This window comes from Pteropus alecto, unplaced genomic scaffold (genome assembly GCF_000325575.1).
Source record: "Pteropus alecto unplaced genomic scaffold, ASM32557v1 scaffold14, whole genome shotgun sequence".
NCBI lineage: Eukaryota > Metazoa > Chordata > Mammalia > Chiroptera > Pteropodidae > Pteropus > Pteropus alecto.
The window spans coordinates 9,044,720-9,061,621 of record NW_006436810.1 but is presented as its reverse complement, the minus strand read 5'-3'; the positions used below and the strand labels follow the sequence as shown (position 1 = coordinate 9,061,621).

At 31.9% G+C, this 16,902-nt stretch overlaps 1 protein-coding gene across 2 annotated transcripts in view; it reads right to left on the bottom strand.

Annotated features, from left to right (window-relative positions):
• The window catches only part of KIAA1468 (KIAA1468 ortholog), a 95,279-nt gene that overhangs the window by 15,059 nt on the left and 63,318 nt on the right, over nt 1-16,902 (bottom strand). The window contains exons 17-24 of one of the 2 annotated variants that reach the window (XM_006913714.3): nt 15,271-15,427; nt 14,529-14,652; nt 12,722-12,770; nt 10,646-10,725; nt 7,379-7,485; nt 6,342-6,441; nt 1,965-2,047; nt 1,115-1,178 (exon numbers count right to left, since the gene is read on the bottom strand). In XM_006913714.3, the coding sequence (XP_006913776.1) occupies nt 1,115-1,178; nt 1,965-2,047; nt 6,342-6,441; nt 7,379-7,485; nt 10,646-10,725; nt 12,722-12,770; nt 14,529-14,652; nt 15,271-15,427 (764 nt within the window). Of the gene's footprint in view, nt 1-1,114; nt 1,179-1,379; nt 1,463-1,964; nt 2,048-6,341; nt 6,442-7,378; nt 7,486-10,645; nt 10,726-12,721; nt 12,771-14,528; nt 14,653-15,270; nt 15,428-16,902 lie in introns of both variants that reach the window. The other variant, XM_006913715.3, reaches the window with a different exon arrangement.

Sequence of the window (16,902 nt, the reverse complement as noted above, 5' to 3'; positions counted from 1 at the left end):
AAAGAGATAAATTTATGATGATTTTATATCTAAATTATAATTCTTAAATTAGTGTAAGTTACCCAGTTACTCACCTCTGAGAGCTCTGAGTCATTAATGACTTATATCTTACTCACATTTCCCTAAAAGACGTTTTTATTTTAGAATTTAAGAACATGTTGAAATTCTGCCAAGACTGCAAGCTTTGCAGAATGATGTGCTTTTTTTAATGTCACTTCACCAGTGAAATATATAAGTGAAAAATTGAAAACATTTTTTCCATTGACAACTAAATTATTTTTGTTATAAAAAATCTATATGACAAAGGAATTTTACAAAATAGTTTTTCTTTTTTTGGGTGTTTTTTAGATGAAAATCTAGTTTTCCATTTAAGTGGCTAAGTAATATGTCTACAAAAAATTTATTTTCTAATCTATAGTGTTTTTCTTTTATATAAGGACGTGTCCTATTGGTAATAAAGAATGAAATTTTGATACTAATTTTGAGAAATGTCTTATAGTTAATGTTGCAGGTAGAACCTAACAAACTTGAAATTAAATGAGTTTCTGAAATGAAGCACACTTTTGGGGAGGACGACCTTGGTAATATCAAGCAGTCAGCATGACATCGGGTTGTCACAGTGTTGTGTGCTGTGAAATGACTTGCAGCTTGATATCAAAGACACAGGAGAATACAGCTGCCCTTAGCCTCCATTTATAAAACTGTGTTCCTAAAGTTATCTGACAAAATAGTCTTCAAACCTGTATAAACTGGCAGTAAGGAATTTGTGCAGACTGTCCATGAGTCTACTGAAGGACAGAAGGCTCTGGAGCTAGATCTGGTTTGAAGGATTATCCAAAACTGCAATATCCAGCTAGGCTTAAAATAGAACATCTGAGAGTTGGCTTATACTTAATTTTCTAATGGAGAAGTCTAGCGTTTTCCTAAGGACATGAAAATACACTTTGGGTTGGCTATTCTGTTTCCAAATACTGAGATTCTCTTCTGGTCCACAACTAAGAGATGAAATGAAAGGTGTGACGCTCCCTGACCCTGCCACTGGCTATCCGCATGGGAAATGCATTACTATCACCTCAACAGTACATAGACAGAGTAAATTTCAATCATTTCCTACCTCTCTTTGAATAACTGTTTCCATAATAGTGCCAAAAGCTGGAATTGTGGCAATCCTGACAGAGCTGTTGGAATTAAAAAAGAAAGGAACTGAAGTTTTCTTTGGGATGAAAAACTAATCATCATTAAAATGTATATCAAAATAAATGCAAGATAAATATACCGTATTAGTCTCTAGCAATGACAAATTAAATTTTAAAAAAGCAGACCAAGAATGCTCAAAAAGACAGACAGGATAACTTAAGGTCGCAGTCTGTGAAACTCACAATTCAGGATCACTGGACAAGGTAACAAGGGCCGGAGCAACCCGCTTGTCAACTAACGCTTCACTCATGCCTCGAAGAGTCAGCTGTAAACCAGTCAACATGCAATAAAAAATGGTTTGGTAAACTGGAATGAGAACTGGGTTAGCTGTGACTGAGGATGGGCAGGCAGACTCATTGGCCTTTCTTGGTTTAGTCACCCACTCGAGACATTAAAATGTTAAGCCTTTGGTTCATGCCACTGTACTTACTGGTAACAACATGTTAGCGAGATTAGCAGAGCATCCCTTCTTGGCTTGGAAGAAATAGTCCATCAGCATGTTTTAAGTTTTGGAAATATTTATTGAGGACCAAAATTACGAAAATTTATATTTTTAATATATGGCCTCCAAACTAGGCTTCTTGAAGCTTGACTTAAAGATACATGAATAGTAGCATGATAAAGTTTCAAATCAAGTAAGCATACTCCAACATTATTATTTTAAAGAGATAAATATATCTTTCAATGAATTTAAAAGCTGATGGTTACTTCTTGACAGGCGCATTTTGAAAGGGATGCTGAATGTAAAAGGCAGGGACCACACTTACATTTCGGGGTCACTGGAGAGAGTAATGAGAGCAGGAACAACCCTCTGAGCTACCAGAGTTTCATTCACCCCCTTCACCAACAGCTGATTGGTCAGCGCAGGGGGTATTCACAGGCGATACATGGAAAGAGCAAACGCAACGCCATGGGGAGTAGAAAGGAATAACCAAGAGAAAGAGAGAAAACACAAAAGCAAAAACAAAATTAGAAGCTAAGCAAATATTGCTACTAGAGTGCTTTACAAAGGCAGAGAATGCTTAGGAGGAAAATGAAGCTTAAATAGCCTAGCAGTCTGTCACCAATATAATGCAGTTTGTACTTTTGGTCAAATAGTCTATGCAATTTCCATGTTCAATTGAAATGCAATTTGAAAGAAAGCTTTCCTTAAAAAAAAAAGAAAAAAAAAAAAAGACACATACTGAGTTCTATGATTAAAATTCTTTAAGTAAATCTGGTGTGATTTTATTATGACCAACAAGGTACAAACTGGACTGTTTTTAAACCAAACTCAAATGGCTAGCAATCACCACTAAATTGCATCTGATTGTTCTATAGCAAGTAAACTTTAAAATCACATAGGAAAATCCCCAACCTGTTACACAACTTTCTATTTTGAGGTAGACAGATATAATACAGCCTAGCAGAAAGCATTATATGTGGAATCAGATCTGGGTTTAGACTCTAGCTCTTCACTTATTAGCCATTTGGCCTTAGATACATTATTACATAATCTCTTGAAACTCAGTTTTCTCATCTGAAAATGGTGATACTGTAGTTTAACTTAAAGGATCATTAGGCTACCAACTGCACATAATATTCCTAAATAGTGTGTCTGACAAAGACTAGAGATTCAGAAATATGAGTTTACTTATTACAAGTGCTCCAAGGATATAAGATTTGTGATATATTTGGGAAAAATTATTAATTTCAATTTTTTTATTGTAAGGTGATGGATGGAAACTAGACTTGATGGTGAGCATGATGTGGTACATACAGATGCTGATTTATAATGTTGCATATCTAAAATATGTTATCTCAATAAAAAATATATTTAAAAAACAAACAAAAAACTTTTTTGGCTGGTTCAAGTCGTTAACATTTACAAAGAGTTCTTTGTTTTACATTTCTTTTAGAGCTCAAGTAAATAAAAAAAGTATATCCGTTAAGTACAATGAGATCCATCTCTACAATCTAATAATAAAACAATTAATTCATTTAGCAACCAACTCTATATCAAAGAACAAGAGAACAATATTGAGAAGTATAAGCCTTGTTTTTTATAAAAATTACTGAGTTTTATGAGTTCAATAGAGAAGGACAATGTCCTAATCCCAAATTTTCAACTTCAGAATGTAAATACAAATGAATTCTAAATGCTAAATAATCTGTTCACTAGTCCTCCTGGAAGATAAATGATGCCATGGAATTTTTAGTAACAAAATCCCAACACTGCGTATGTTAACACATTCTTACTACACAACACGTCAGAGAGAGCAGAGCTCGCTTTATGTGACGATTCTTAATTTTACAATAATCTGTTACCATTTAACAACTAATTCACTTTAGAATCTAGTTCAATATTCTGAAATAATTTTTGTAAAAAACCATGGGTAATCAGGCAGGAATAAAATGACATAAGAACTTTTGTTACTACCTTAAACATTACTGATGTCAGGTAGAAAGAAATAGAGACAAGAAGTTTGAATACTCTTTTATAAATAAAACTCTCATCTCTGCATCATTTTATAAATAAGATAGCTTAGACTTGAATCAGTAAAGTATATTTTGAAATGTCTGCTATTTTGTGCCAGCCAAAAAGCATTAAAAAAAAAAGGATAATCTAGGTGACAAGTTAATTTTTCCCTGCTCTGGAGGGAAAATTTAAGAGCTATCAATTTATAATATATCATTTGATCTGATAAGTACAATTATTAACAATATTTTAACAGATTAAGAAATGAGCCTTAGAGCCTTAGAGAAGTTAAGTAACTCATCTAGGGTTTTAGAAGCGGAGCTGGAAAATGGACACAACCACATTTGTCTTAAAGTCCAGGCCTTCTGGGAGCCGTAGTCCAATGCTATGTGTTCGATTCCATTATGATCGATAGAAGAAATCATTATATGAAGTTCTTCTCTGCATCTTTTGGGAAATCCATGTCACAGGGAGCCACATAATGAAGTCTCCTTATAAATCAATTTTAATAATAATTTGCTACTTCAAAAAGTACCCCACTGCCTCTTATTTAACAATAAGAATAGTACGACTGATTGGGTTTCCCCTTTTTGTCCTGCTGTCCGAAAATTCAGAGCTAAATTTAGTATTTAATTTCACTAAAGTATCTCATATTATGTTCCTGGTACAATGGTTTTTGATTTCTTCTCAACAGTTTCTGGTTTCACATTAAAAAAAAAAAATTTAAGTGTCCTATTTTTATGTTTTTAATTTGAATTAACTCATTTGGGGGGAAGTAGGCATAACTGTAAATTATTAAGTATTAACATCAAAAGAGATCTTATGAAAATATTTTTTTTATCATAAATAAATTTTTAATAATATTGAAATAATCTCTCAAATTAGACTTAGCTCATAATCAACGTGAGAGAACATGGAAAACTACTTAAGCATGGGAACAGGTTCCAATCCAGCACTGACAGCGAGCACAGAAACCAAAACCAGACAAAAGCCACATGTAAGAAATAAGGCAGAAAAACTCAAAAACAAATAAAAAGGGAGGATACTACATTTGATTTATTTAAATTATTTTCACTTATATGATAGCTTCACTGGTACACACATATATTTTAGAAACAAATGGTTTAAGATAAAGCAATAACTTTTATAGTCTTAGAATAAAATTCTATGAAGTAAATATATTAAAGAAAAAGCTCTTCATTTAAAAGGATGCCTTTTCATTTTGGGGGGAAGGAAGAGAATAAAGAAAAACTTTTTTCTTTCATGGTAAAGACTATTTAAGCATACTGAATAACTAAAAGTTATTTACACCTAGAAGGAATCTATACTAGACATCAAACTGAATTTTCGATTTGGCATTCACCTTGACGAAGAATACTTGATTACAGGTGTTTTTTTTTTTAAATCAAATATGTAAAATAACCGAGGGAATAACATGGACAGAAAATTTTCAAACTTCTGATAATAATAAAATTTTCTTTAGATTCCATGAATCTACTTTATATATTTAAAAGTTTTAGAAGGTATATATTTTAAATATATTAGTGCTCTATCCTTTAAATGGCAATTTATCTTGAATTGTGGAAAAATTCTGAAATTCAGAAAGAATTGAATTATCCAGTTCTTCTTATGGAAATAAATGCTTTAAGATATTTTAAGAATCACAGGTATATTAGGGACATTTTAGTTTGCATAAATATATGTTCCCTAAACTATTACATTATTTTGTGAATAGCATAAATTAAAAAAAAAAAATGATAGTTAAAATTTATTAAGCTATTATGTGCCAGACACTGTTTTAAGGGCTTTAAAAAGTATTAATTCTTAATATTAACAAAAATCCTTTGGGATGGATACTTATTATCATCTTCATTTTGTAGATGAGGAAACTAAGGCACAGAGAAGTTTGAACTTGCCACTAAGTGACAGAGACAGAAACTCAACCCAGGCATTCTGGCTTCATGGCAAGACTTTAGCAATAAGAAATACTCCAAACCAATTTTAGTGCTTGAATACAAGTTTTTGAAATACATATATATACTCACACTAGGTGATGACATAATTTTCCTTTACAATGGATACATAAAATAGGTATTTCAGTTTTCATACTTAACTTGGGTAGGTGGCAATTTGAGAAAATCCAGTTAAATTATATAAACAGTCTATTCAGTCTTAAAAATCTATGGGTTGATAATCTATATGGATGTTATTCCATATATGATATGTGAGGGAATCATGCAGCAGGAGTAATCAACAGAATAAATATTTCCATAATTGCAATGACTAATTTTTTAATGATACTCATGAATCCAATTATATTTTACAACTTAAAAAATATTCTGTATTGCTCTAGTTTATTTTAGTAGCCATATACCTCAGTATAGAAAAGTATTATCAGAAAGATTTAAATAGGATGGAAATTAAAAAAAAGAATTAAAAGATAATTTGAGAAATTGAACTGATAATAGAATAACATTTGAGGAACCATTAAAGCTAGAAAACATTCTTAAATATGTCAAAGCTAAATTTCTGCCCCATCACACAGTACACAACTAGATATTGTTCAATACCATAAAATATGCATCAATATAATACAGTATGTAAAGCCTTTAAAAAAAATTCCCTTTTCCCTCTTCTCCAGATACATCAGTATAATCCGAACCAACAGAAGCATTTGTTTACTTACCTCAAACATTCTAGCAGCAGTACACCTCACAAGGGCTGAAGTATGGACCACACCATACCATAAAACAGTTAACAGTAACTCATGGTAGGCTGGATTTGCACTGAAAGAAGAAAAGTCAGTGTTAAAAGTGAGAGCTGGGAGTGGGGAGGGGAAGGTAGATGGAAGAAAAAAGAAAAAAATATTTAAATCATATCTTCGATTAAAAAAAAAAAAAGAAAAAAAAAGTGAGAGCCACAGTGCCTTACTGGTACACCGTAAAATACTATATTTATACGGAATATTAATGATAAAATATTGGTAAAACATATGGAATTACTTCGTATGGTTTAACAGGTTACATCTAAGATTCTTTAAAAAAGGAAGTCACCCTGTAAAACCACAAACTTTTAGCATAATCAAGACTTATACTTTTAGCTTCTCTAAGCATATGCAATTATGACTGAAATTTCAACCCTTTAATAGCATAAAAGATAAAATTATTTAAAAAATAAAGAAAAATAAAATTTACCTATGAGAAACAAAAAAGAAAGAGCACCGGACTAAGAGTCAGATGGGTAATTTACAACCTCTGGGGATCTTAATTTCTGCATCTATCAAAATTAAAGAAGCAATACATGTCCTATCTATGTCGTACAGTTGTTGTAGGATCAAATAACTCAAATCATCTATAGGGCAGGGTAAGTTGGCTGTGAAGTCCAAAACAATGCAAGACAATGTTATTAATAAATGCATAAGCCTGTTTTCAGTGAAGACTGGATTAAAACTACTTTAGCAGTAGATGATGTGATTATGAGCAGGATTAGGGAAATCAAGAGGAAGGAAACAGGAGCCTAATGACCTGGCTTTTCACTTGGGGCTCCTCTTTCAGGTTTGAGAAAGTAAATTTTCTTCAAATTTGTATTTGACTTTATTTCTACACTAATTTAAAGAAAACCTATGTCTGTATCCTCTCCCCCACTCTTTTATTATAATGTACTGATTACAAAATATTTAAAAACTTTATATAAGTTTTTAAAAACTCTAAGCTATTATTTTACCCCAGTTCCACAAAAGAAGCCTTCAGGCTATCAAGAGGAGCATGAGATAATGAAAGCAGGGTCATCACATCTTCTAAGAATCCAACCAACAGTTTCCGGTCTTCTTCCTACAGGGGAAAAGGACCGGTGATGAAGTTCCAAGCAATCAAGTAGAGCTAAAACCATATTTTCCTATCATTAAAAAATTTTACCAAAGAAAAGTAAAATGTAAAATTTTACCAAAAGGTAAAATTTTACCAAAAAGGTAAAATTTTACCAAAGAAAGGTAAAATGTCCTAATTTGGAAGCCGCATAAATTAAGATATTTATTAAGTATATTTATTAAGTATATTTATGATCACAAAGTTATGAAGACAAAGACTATCTTAATTCGCAGATTTAGAACGGTGCCGTTCAATATGGTAGCCACTCACCATATGTGATTATTTATATTTATATTTAAATTAGAAATTAAGTAAAATAAAAGATTTGGTTCTTTAGCTGCACTAGCTATATACAATTTAAGTGCCTAATAGCCATGTGTGGCTAGCAGCTACCTTACTGGACAGCTCAGATACAGATTATTTCTATCACTGAGGAAAGTTTTATTAGACAGTCTTGGTTTAGGACATAAAAGGGTATATTCTTTTATTTTATCAATTTTAGTTTGTATTAATTTTGGCTCTAAATACTTAAAATACAAACTACTAAAACAGCTATCTCAATAATAGTAGAAAATTGATTTCTAAGAAATCATATTTGTAACATCTTAGTGGTAAGAAACTGCATACTTGCTGAAATATAGATTATTGTGTTCTTGAAAGAAATAATCATGCCCTTGATTGAAAAATAATCTATATTTTTCAAACTTTCTTTAATGAACCATTATTTTCATAATCAGAAAATATTTTTCGTTTTTCTTACGTAGTACTCTATTAAGAAATATATTAGAAAAGGCAAGCCTGCTAAATTAGGAAATAAAAAAAATAACATGGTATGGTAACTTAACCTGAATTTGTAAGGGAAAAGAATCTTACATTCTATCAGAAAATAAATATATAATAAATTAGAGTCAAGTTTATTGTCATTAGAGATATATTAGGTCAACAATAAACAGATCCCATAAGAAGACTGGATGACCGCCTACTATTTTTTTTTTACATAGGTTAATTTAGGATGAGGTAGAGATAAAGAGTTGACAAAAGTGATGATCAGCATGAATAAAGGATGGATATGGCAGTTTTAGAACATGACATTCTACTTAGTAAAAAGCTTAGACCTGGACAAATCAGCATCATAAATTGAAATAGAAATTTCACTCATCTTTAGTTGACTACTATGTCAAAGAGTATAATTAAATTTGTTAAATAAACTGAAAATCTGAAAAAATTTAAGTGTGAAGAGCTATGAAATACACTTCTAAATGAGCACGGTTATTTTGATTTGAAAATTTACTACAATCCTGTTTTTCAAATCTCAAGACAAAAAATACTGCTTATGTAGTTGATTCAAAACAGTTTTTGTTTACCAAATCAAATAGGGCGGTGACTTACCCTACCAGAAATTTTGCTTAGTAAGAAAAATATTAACCGCTAGTGCATGCTTCCAGGTAACGCCGGCTATTTATAATCTATGACAGCTACCTCCATTCACATTTTTTAGCTAACTTTTTAGTTCTTATCTCTTTAGATATTTGGACTTCATATAGTGACTCAAAAATGTCCTTACTCATTTATTCCACCAGTCTATACTGAGGGCCTACTATGAGGCAAACTTTGTACTTAGTACTTTATTATACTTTAAAATAATATTTGTGGTCAAAACCGACATAGAAACTTACAGGGGTTAAAAAAGAGAGAGATTAATATTGACATAACACTTGTTGCTATGCTGGGACGGCTTTGAAACTTAAAGGGCGAGAGAAGAGCGCATACTACTGTGTCTGGCAATGTGCTAGGACTTAATCTCCATGAATTTAGGAACAATAGAGACAATCCACAATCTATTAAGGCCACATGACTTAAAATATCCTATACACAGGGATTCTGTGTATATCGATATTATGAGGTAGTCTTAGAAACTAGTGTAGAAAAATTTAAAAGATACTGTCGTACTTAGCTGGAGCTTCTATTTCAAGGTGTCATGTGAGACTGTAGAGCTATATTTAATATCGTTAAGATGGTTCAAATCTGTTTTAGGAGAAGAGGGCAATAAATGTGAATTGCTGTACTTTGAATTCAAAGGGCAAAAAGAAATGCTAGGTATTAATGGGAGAAAATTCAGGAAAAAAGGCCTTCCTTTTTGATTCTCACATTCTAATTTCCAAAAAAGCTTTTATCCTAAGTCTACATTTTCACTTTACTAGCGGGACTGCCTCACACTTAAGAATGACTGATATGCCTTGATACACATCATGTGCAATTTACTTAAACAGGTTAAGTGGACTGAGGTGGTCTGTTATATGGTGACCACCAGTGAACCACACCTCTGGGTTCCTGCCCTTGTTTAGCTGCCTCCCCTTGAATCTGGGCTGGGCCTGAGACTTGCTTCAACCAACAGAATGGAGTAGTAGTGATGTGCTAATCTAAGGCCTAAGCCATAGCCTTGCAGATTTTGCTTCTTCACTCTTGGGAGCCCTGAGCCATCATGTAATAGGTCTGACTCTGCTGTTCCAGGGGCCCCCTGGAGAGAGGCCCTAGCACTACATGGAGAGAGATGCTCAGGTACCCTAGCTGAGCCCCTTGCCAACCAATCAGCTGAATACAACAACACGAGTGCCCAACAGCAAGACTAGCAGAAGAGACACCTCACTGAGCAAAGCCCATGAGAAAATAAAAGGGTTATAGTAAGCCATTATGTTTTGGGATAATTTATCATGTGGTGACAATAAGAAAAATAAAATATTATCAAAAAGTACTTGGCTAAAAATGATATAGTATTCTACAGCATTTTGTAGTTTGCTTCACCTAACACATGTGCTTTGTTGTTTATAAAAAATTCATCACAAAACACAAAAAACTGCTAAATAAGTGCAATCTAACACTTCTAACAAAATATCAAGTAGTATACCATCTCCAAATTTATTTGTTCAATGGAGATTTTATTCAGAGACTTATTATTCAAATATGCTCTCTACTATAAAATACTAATTGAATAAAATAAATAAATTTTGTTTTCCTTTATGGGTAACATTTTCACTTATACACACATTAAAAAGACATAATATTAGGTTATCTTTCTAAATAGAAAGTGCTTTTACATTTTCCAGTAAAAGAATTTTACCCTTACCTGAATATAACATGTAAGGACTCCTGTTGCATAAATGGGGACAGTGGCTTTAGTGAGGACCCCATTTCTTGCTGAGGAATCTAAAATTATTAAAATAATTTTAAAATTCTGAGTATGTTTTAAGTGTAAAACAAAACATCACAATGCAAATTACATTTAAAATGTCAACTGGTTACAGGCTTACAAATAAATATTATCATTACTTTGAAAAGCAATTTTGATTAAAACACTGGTTGTTTTAACAAAAACAATATTTTTACCTTTAGCATAAATACTTTTGATAGAAGGGAAAATACTTTAATAAGCAAAATGAGATGCTATATTCCCATTTCCTTAATCAGAAATCAGAGATTTAAGAGTCTCTCAAGTGCCCATATAAACAGGTCTTTACAAGTTTTTATGCTTTCAATTTGTAGTATTCAGTAAAACATAAGGGTGCTCAACCAAAAGGAGGAGCCTACATATATTACTTAATCTGCTTCCAAACATGAGATCCTACCTAGTTTCCAATACTAGCCTAGTTTCAGAGCTCCTCCTGCATCCTCTACAGAGATTTTCAGCCAGACAGAACCCTGATTATAATCACAGATGAGGGAAGAGTCAGACTAAAGCATGGGGAGAAGGGAAAGCATCGATCACAGACGAATGCCTATGACTACTGTAAAGGAAGAGATTTTCTTATGGAGCACCTGTAGATGATTTTAAAAGTTCCAGATGAAATGAGTTATTATTTATAGCACAACGGCTCTTACTTATTGACCTATAGGCACTATATGTTTTAAGTGCTTTGTATTCGCTTTTATGTATTTAAAAATTTTTATTACTTTTTTTTCTATTTTTGTATGGTTTTAAATTTTTTTCAGAGAGAAATTGAGTTGAAAAGATGTATTTTCCTAACTGCACTGAAGGAATTTTAGCAAAAAAGAGAGTTCCATTTTCACATCAATTAGTATTTAAGGTTTGTTTACTCGAGTGTGACTATGGTACTTAAGAGGTAAATGAGGCTATGAACATAAGTTTAAGCTTAAGTTCAATTTATGGATATGAACTGTATATAGAAGGGTTAGTAATCGTTTCTTATATGAACAGCTAAACAACCACAGCTAACTAATAACTATAAAATGTCAGTTTCCAAAAGTATGTAAATATTCTTCATTAATTTATCATCAGAATTAATATCTAACTAAACAGATATACCAACTATCAGTCATTTCAAACATTAATCTTTTATAAAGTTATTAAATATAAATTTTGGGAAGCATTTGTCAAAAAGAGAATCTCATCAATGTTTTTAAAATTAAAAGAAAAGGAATCACTTATTCATTCTCTACCTTCTGAGGACAGCCAAAAATGAAGTTTTCTAGATCACTCAGAGCAAATCAGTGGGACTGAGGTAAGAATTACCTATACATTTAAAGATCAGCCAAGTTAAAAAAAAAAAAAGAGGAGAGACTATGCATCTTTCCCCCTAACATTTTCCACAATTTATTCCTAAAAACTAGAAATATACATAGGGACATAAGATCCACACATCGACATATTCTTAGGCCAGTGGTACTATAACTAGACTTCTTAAGGCAGACGAGTGAAAACTATCAACTGAGGGACTGGAGCTATCCATCCAAGACCGCAGTTTCATTAAAATCTCATATTTCATTTGAAAAACATAAATACATATCATGCATTCTATTCCATTATGCCTATTTTAATTTTTAAAAATTTTAAATAGCTGACTAGGAATTGGATGCTCTTTATTTTGTACTTTTCAATATGTTAAAAATACTACTTCAGACCTCCGAGGGTACAATTACTTGGTTTGAGAAGCTCAGCCTTAGGTCAATTTGGTCACAATGAAGGTAGATATTCACAATCAAAATGACAAAGATTAACCTCACTATCACCTCCTGGGAAGGATATTAGATATGACATAGTTGTAAAATCAAGAATTCCATAGTTTAAATTTTCCTATTCAATTGTACTTGCTAGTTCATTATTTAATTTGCATATAATGAATATAGTATTTTTCCTGAGTGAAGAGATTCAATTGTTTTTAAAAGTAATAACAAACAAACTTACCAATGTTTTCTTCAGATAGTCTTAAAATCTCCTGGAACTGAGGTTTTACCTGAGCAGCCCAAAGAAAAGATAAGAAAGTCTCAGGTTCATGGACTAATTGATGAGTAACTAAATAAAATGTTATTACTGCTACTACTATTGATTTATTGTGCTTTATAGATCATTGACTTAAGTGGTCAGAAATGTAATAATTCTTAAGAGGCTTAGGATAAAAGAGTCAAGTTACTAAAAATAACACCTTAAGAGATAAAATATTTTAAAAACCAGGTCAGCAAGTATTTTCTGAAGAGCCTTTGGTTTCCTTCACTAAATTAATTTCCAAAAACAATTTAAATGCTTGAAATTACTACCTCTAACATTGAACTTGATAATAGGTTATTTAGGTAAATATTATATTAGAATTATTGAAAAAATATTTGCTGTATTTAAAAAAACTGCATTCATTCAGGGTATATAATACATCATGTGATATCCATGTTTAGTCTTTTATTTCAACTTCTTTAAAATTTAGACATCAAATATCGAATTTAACTTTAATAATTTAAGTTAGAGCAAATACTTGTTTTAATATTTTATTATTGATGTAATAACAGACTTCAGATTTTAGGCTACTGAAGTCAACCACCTAAAGTGGACTCTTACTTGCCTTAAAAAAAAAATAGCTCCTTTTGGAGACGTCAAACAATTTTTACCACTATTGATAACAGTAAAATCAAACTATATTTAATAATTGTTATTAGATGTTAGTGAAAAATGTAAAACGATCTTATTTCTTCTACAGAGACATCAAGGTCTGGTTTTCCCCTCCAATTGGCAGGCCAGGCACATTAATTTACATATTCAACTTAAACTGAGGTAAAGACCACTGTTAAAAGATTAATCTACAGAATAATACTTAGAGAACTAAAAGACATTGAAGGAACTTCTTCATTTCACACATGAAAAGACTACGTCTAGATAAATTATTTATTAAAGGTCACACACAGAATTGGGCCAAAAACCATTTTCTGAATTTTGTCCAGTCCACTAGACCACACTGTTTGTGCTTTGAATGTTTCAATAGCTACAGAATTAATAGTAAAGAGCTGCACAAATATAATAGTAAAAAGCTGTACATTCACCTTTTAAATGTCTTAACATTGGTTATAGCAACTACCTCATTTTATGTTTTTATTTGGTCTCTAAAGAACTGCCTTAACAATATGCTATGAAGATAAATGGATTAACAGGATTAAAGAAAAACTGGGATCTAAGAACATTCAAATTTTAGTATCTAAAACTACAAAATAACCTGGATAAGCAAATGTGACAAATGATACTTTCAGTAGTGACTGAAATATGCAGCCTTTATCTTAAGTTCCCTGTTATGCTAAGAGCTGGTCTGGTCGCAGTTATGCTAAGAGCTGGTATGGTTCCAGCATCACTTGAGGTTTTGACCAAAGTATGCTGAGCAAATAGCTGCTTCCTGAATGTGGTAGACGGTCAAGGACCAGACGCATATTCAAAGGATTGCACACAGTCGAGTTCCCTGACACTTCTTATGCTGAAAATCTTAGCGATATCCACAGTGAGTAGATCACATATCTAAATCTGGATACAAACTAAGCCTAGGCTGAATCATCTTTGGAAAAATAGATATAGAGATAAGAATATTACAGACTAAAATTTTCTTTTACTGTCACGGGTTTCTAATATATTAAAAGATATTAAAGGAAGGGCTCATACTTTTATTCACTTTGTCAAAGCATTAACACATTACATTTCTATGGCTCTTGCATATAAGAAAACATGGAATACAAGTTTTTACCTTAGTGTTTGTAAAAATTTTGCCAAATGTCCGGCAAAGGCGCCAGAAAAATCTGGAGAATTCATGGACACAGGCAGTTGAAGTAACATTAATTTTGCCAACTATTTCTATAAGTTGTGGCAACCTGAATATGAAAGGAAAGAAAAATAGGCAGGGGATACACATAAATTACTGTTTCCTTGCCAATTTCTGAAACAATGCAAATCCAACAATCCTTTCTGTTTTGCTTTTCATAGACAGTAAAATTGGAAAGCAAAGGAGTTGTTAAGGACCCTTTGAAAAGGTCTTATGTTTACATTCTACTCTGTAAACTTCTTAAAATAAATTTTAACTGTCATAAAATATATGGAACTAGAATGACAAAGTTCTGAGCATGGAGTTAATGAATGAGATTCAAATCAATGAGTTTGATGTTTCACACAAGAGCTTGCCCAACATGGCATCTATTTTGGCCTCAACAACGAGAAGTCTGGATGTAGCTTAAAATCTACCACCACCATTGGACAACAAGGCAGCAGATGACCTAACACAGCAACACCATCTTCATAGATAAATCATGACATATCCAGTGCTGTAAATCTCCTGTTCTAAAGAAGTTTACATAAATAATGCCAAGTTATGCTTTGTTACATTTTTTATATTGTTATGTATTTCGTCCTCCGGTGCCAGGGCTAAATATAGTAAACTATCTTCCATTCAACTGACTGGGGTGTACCAAGTGATAAAGGAGGTGGGAACTTACAATTGATTGACAACCCACAGTAAACTCTCCCAGCCTGTTGTACCCTCATGTTCCAGCTGGTAATCATAAAGCTGCAGTAGCACTGCCAATTGCTCACGGCTTCCAATAATAGTAGACACATCTTGAAGAGGCGACATAGGCCGAGGGAACCTTGTCACTATAAATAACAGAAACAAAATAAGTCATGTGGAAAATGGCACTTTAAAAAGTTAGCTATTCTGTCAAAAGGAAAATAAAATTCTGCCTCCTAATATCTAATTGGTTTATTATAAACTCTAATATAGAACACTGCGATAAATGAATCATTTTTAGATAAAAGGGAAATGAATTCTTGTCACATGTAGATAGATTAAACAAACCCCAAAAAGTAAATTTTATAAGACTAAATAGTTATAAACAAAGACTGTTATGAAATAGTTTGCTAATAAAGTGTAACATTTCATTTAGGTTAAATTAAAATTGGCCCAGACGTAAGATCTTAGCTAAATATGGGCTTAAATTTGGTTTAAAAAAAACAGAAATATTTCTAATTCTACCAGACTGTTTATGTTAATAAAACAGTAAATATGATAGAATCCTTCCTTTGGGGAGTAAAAAATGAATAGAACAGAAAAAATTGTTTAATAGCAGAGAATAGTGATATAAAATATATTAAAGCTTGAACCGAAATGGTTTCTTAAAGCATTTAATCTCCAATATTAAATGCTTTATTTAAAAAAATTTCCTTATTTGATAAACATTAAGTTAATATAAAGTATTAAAACCATTAACCTATACAATAAGACATAATATATTATAAATATTATAACTAGGGTCTCATGTATATATTTTAGAGGTTTTGGGGGTTGAACCTATTTTTAAAATTATGTAAATAAAACATGAATATATACTCATATATTTTAAAGTCTGGAGTTCAGATCTGTAATTAGATCCGAAGTTGTTTAGGGAACACTTCATGGAAGGTTAAGTAAATAATGCATCCCGAAAGCTCATTAACTGTTGGCCAGAAAATCCTAACGGCCCAGCAACGCTTACACAGAGGCTAAAGAATGCAGCATTTTCTCAAAACGTATTAGTGGTTTAATGATAATTACTAAACTTAAGAAAACATGAAATACACTTAATTTTTAAAATGTGCAAAGACAACATTAAGACGTTATTGTCTTCTATGCTGTGCAAGGCTTTAAACAATACATTAAGAACAGATAAAGGTTATCCACTGCTCGCTGAACTCTCATATTTGTTATCATAATACATAAACAAATAAATGAGTTTGGGTAACATGGTATCTCTCACTGTTTCTGCCTAAATTCTTACCACCTCAACCCAGGAATCAATTAGATATGGATGCTGAGGGATATCTTACTTTATATTTCTAATATCTGACATAATTTCAAACAGGATTATATCATATTGGTTAGAATCTGCTATACTATGATGGAATTAATGTTATTCCTTCAAAAATAGTGACAAATTATTTAAAAATAATGGAATAGTTGAAAGTAAAGTAGATATGTCAAGATTTACTGTAGGAAAGTGAGGTCCAAAGATTAAAAGCTAAGTCCAACAGAAGCAAAACAACGTCAAGAAATAAGCAATTACTTGGGTAACTCAATTATTACAGATAAAGCA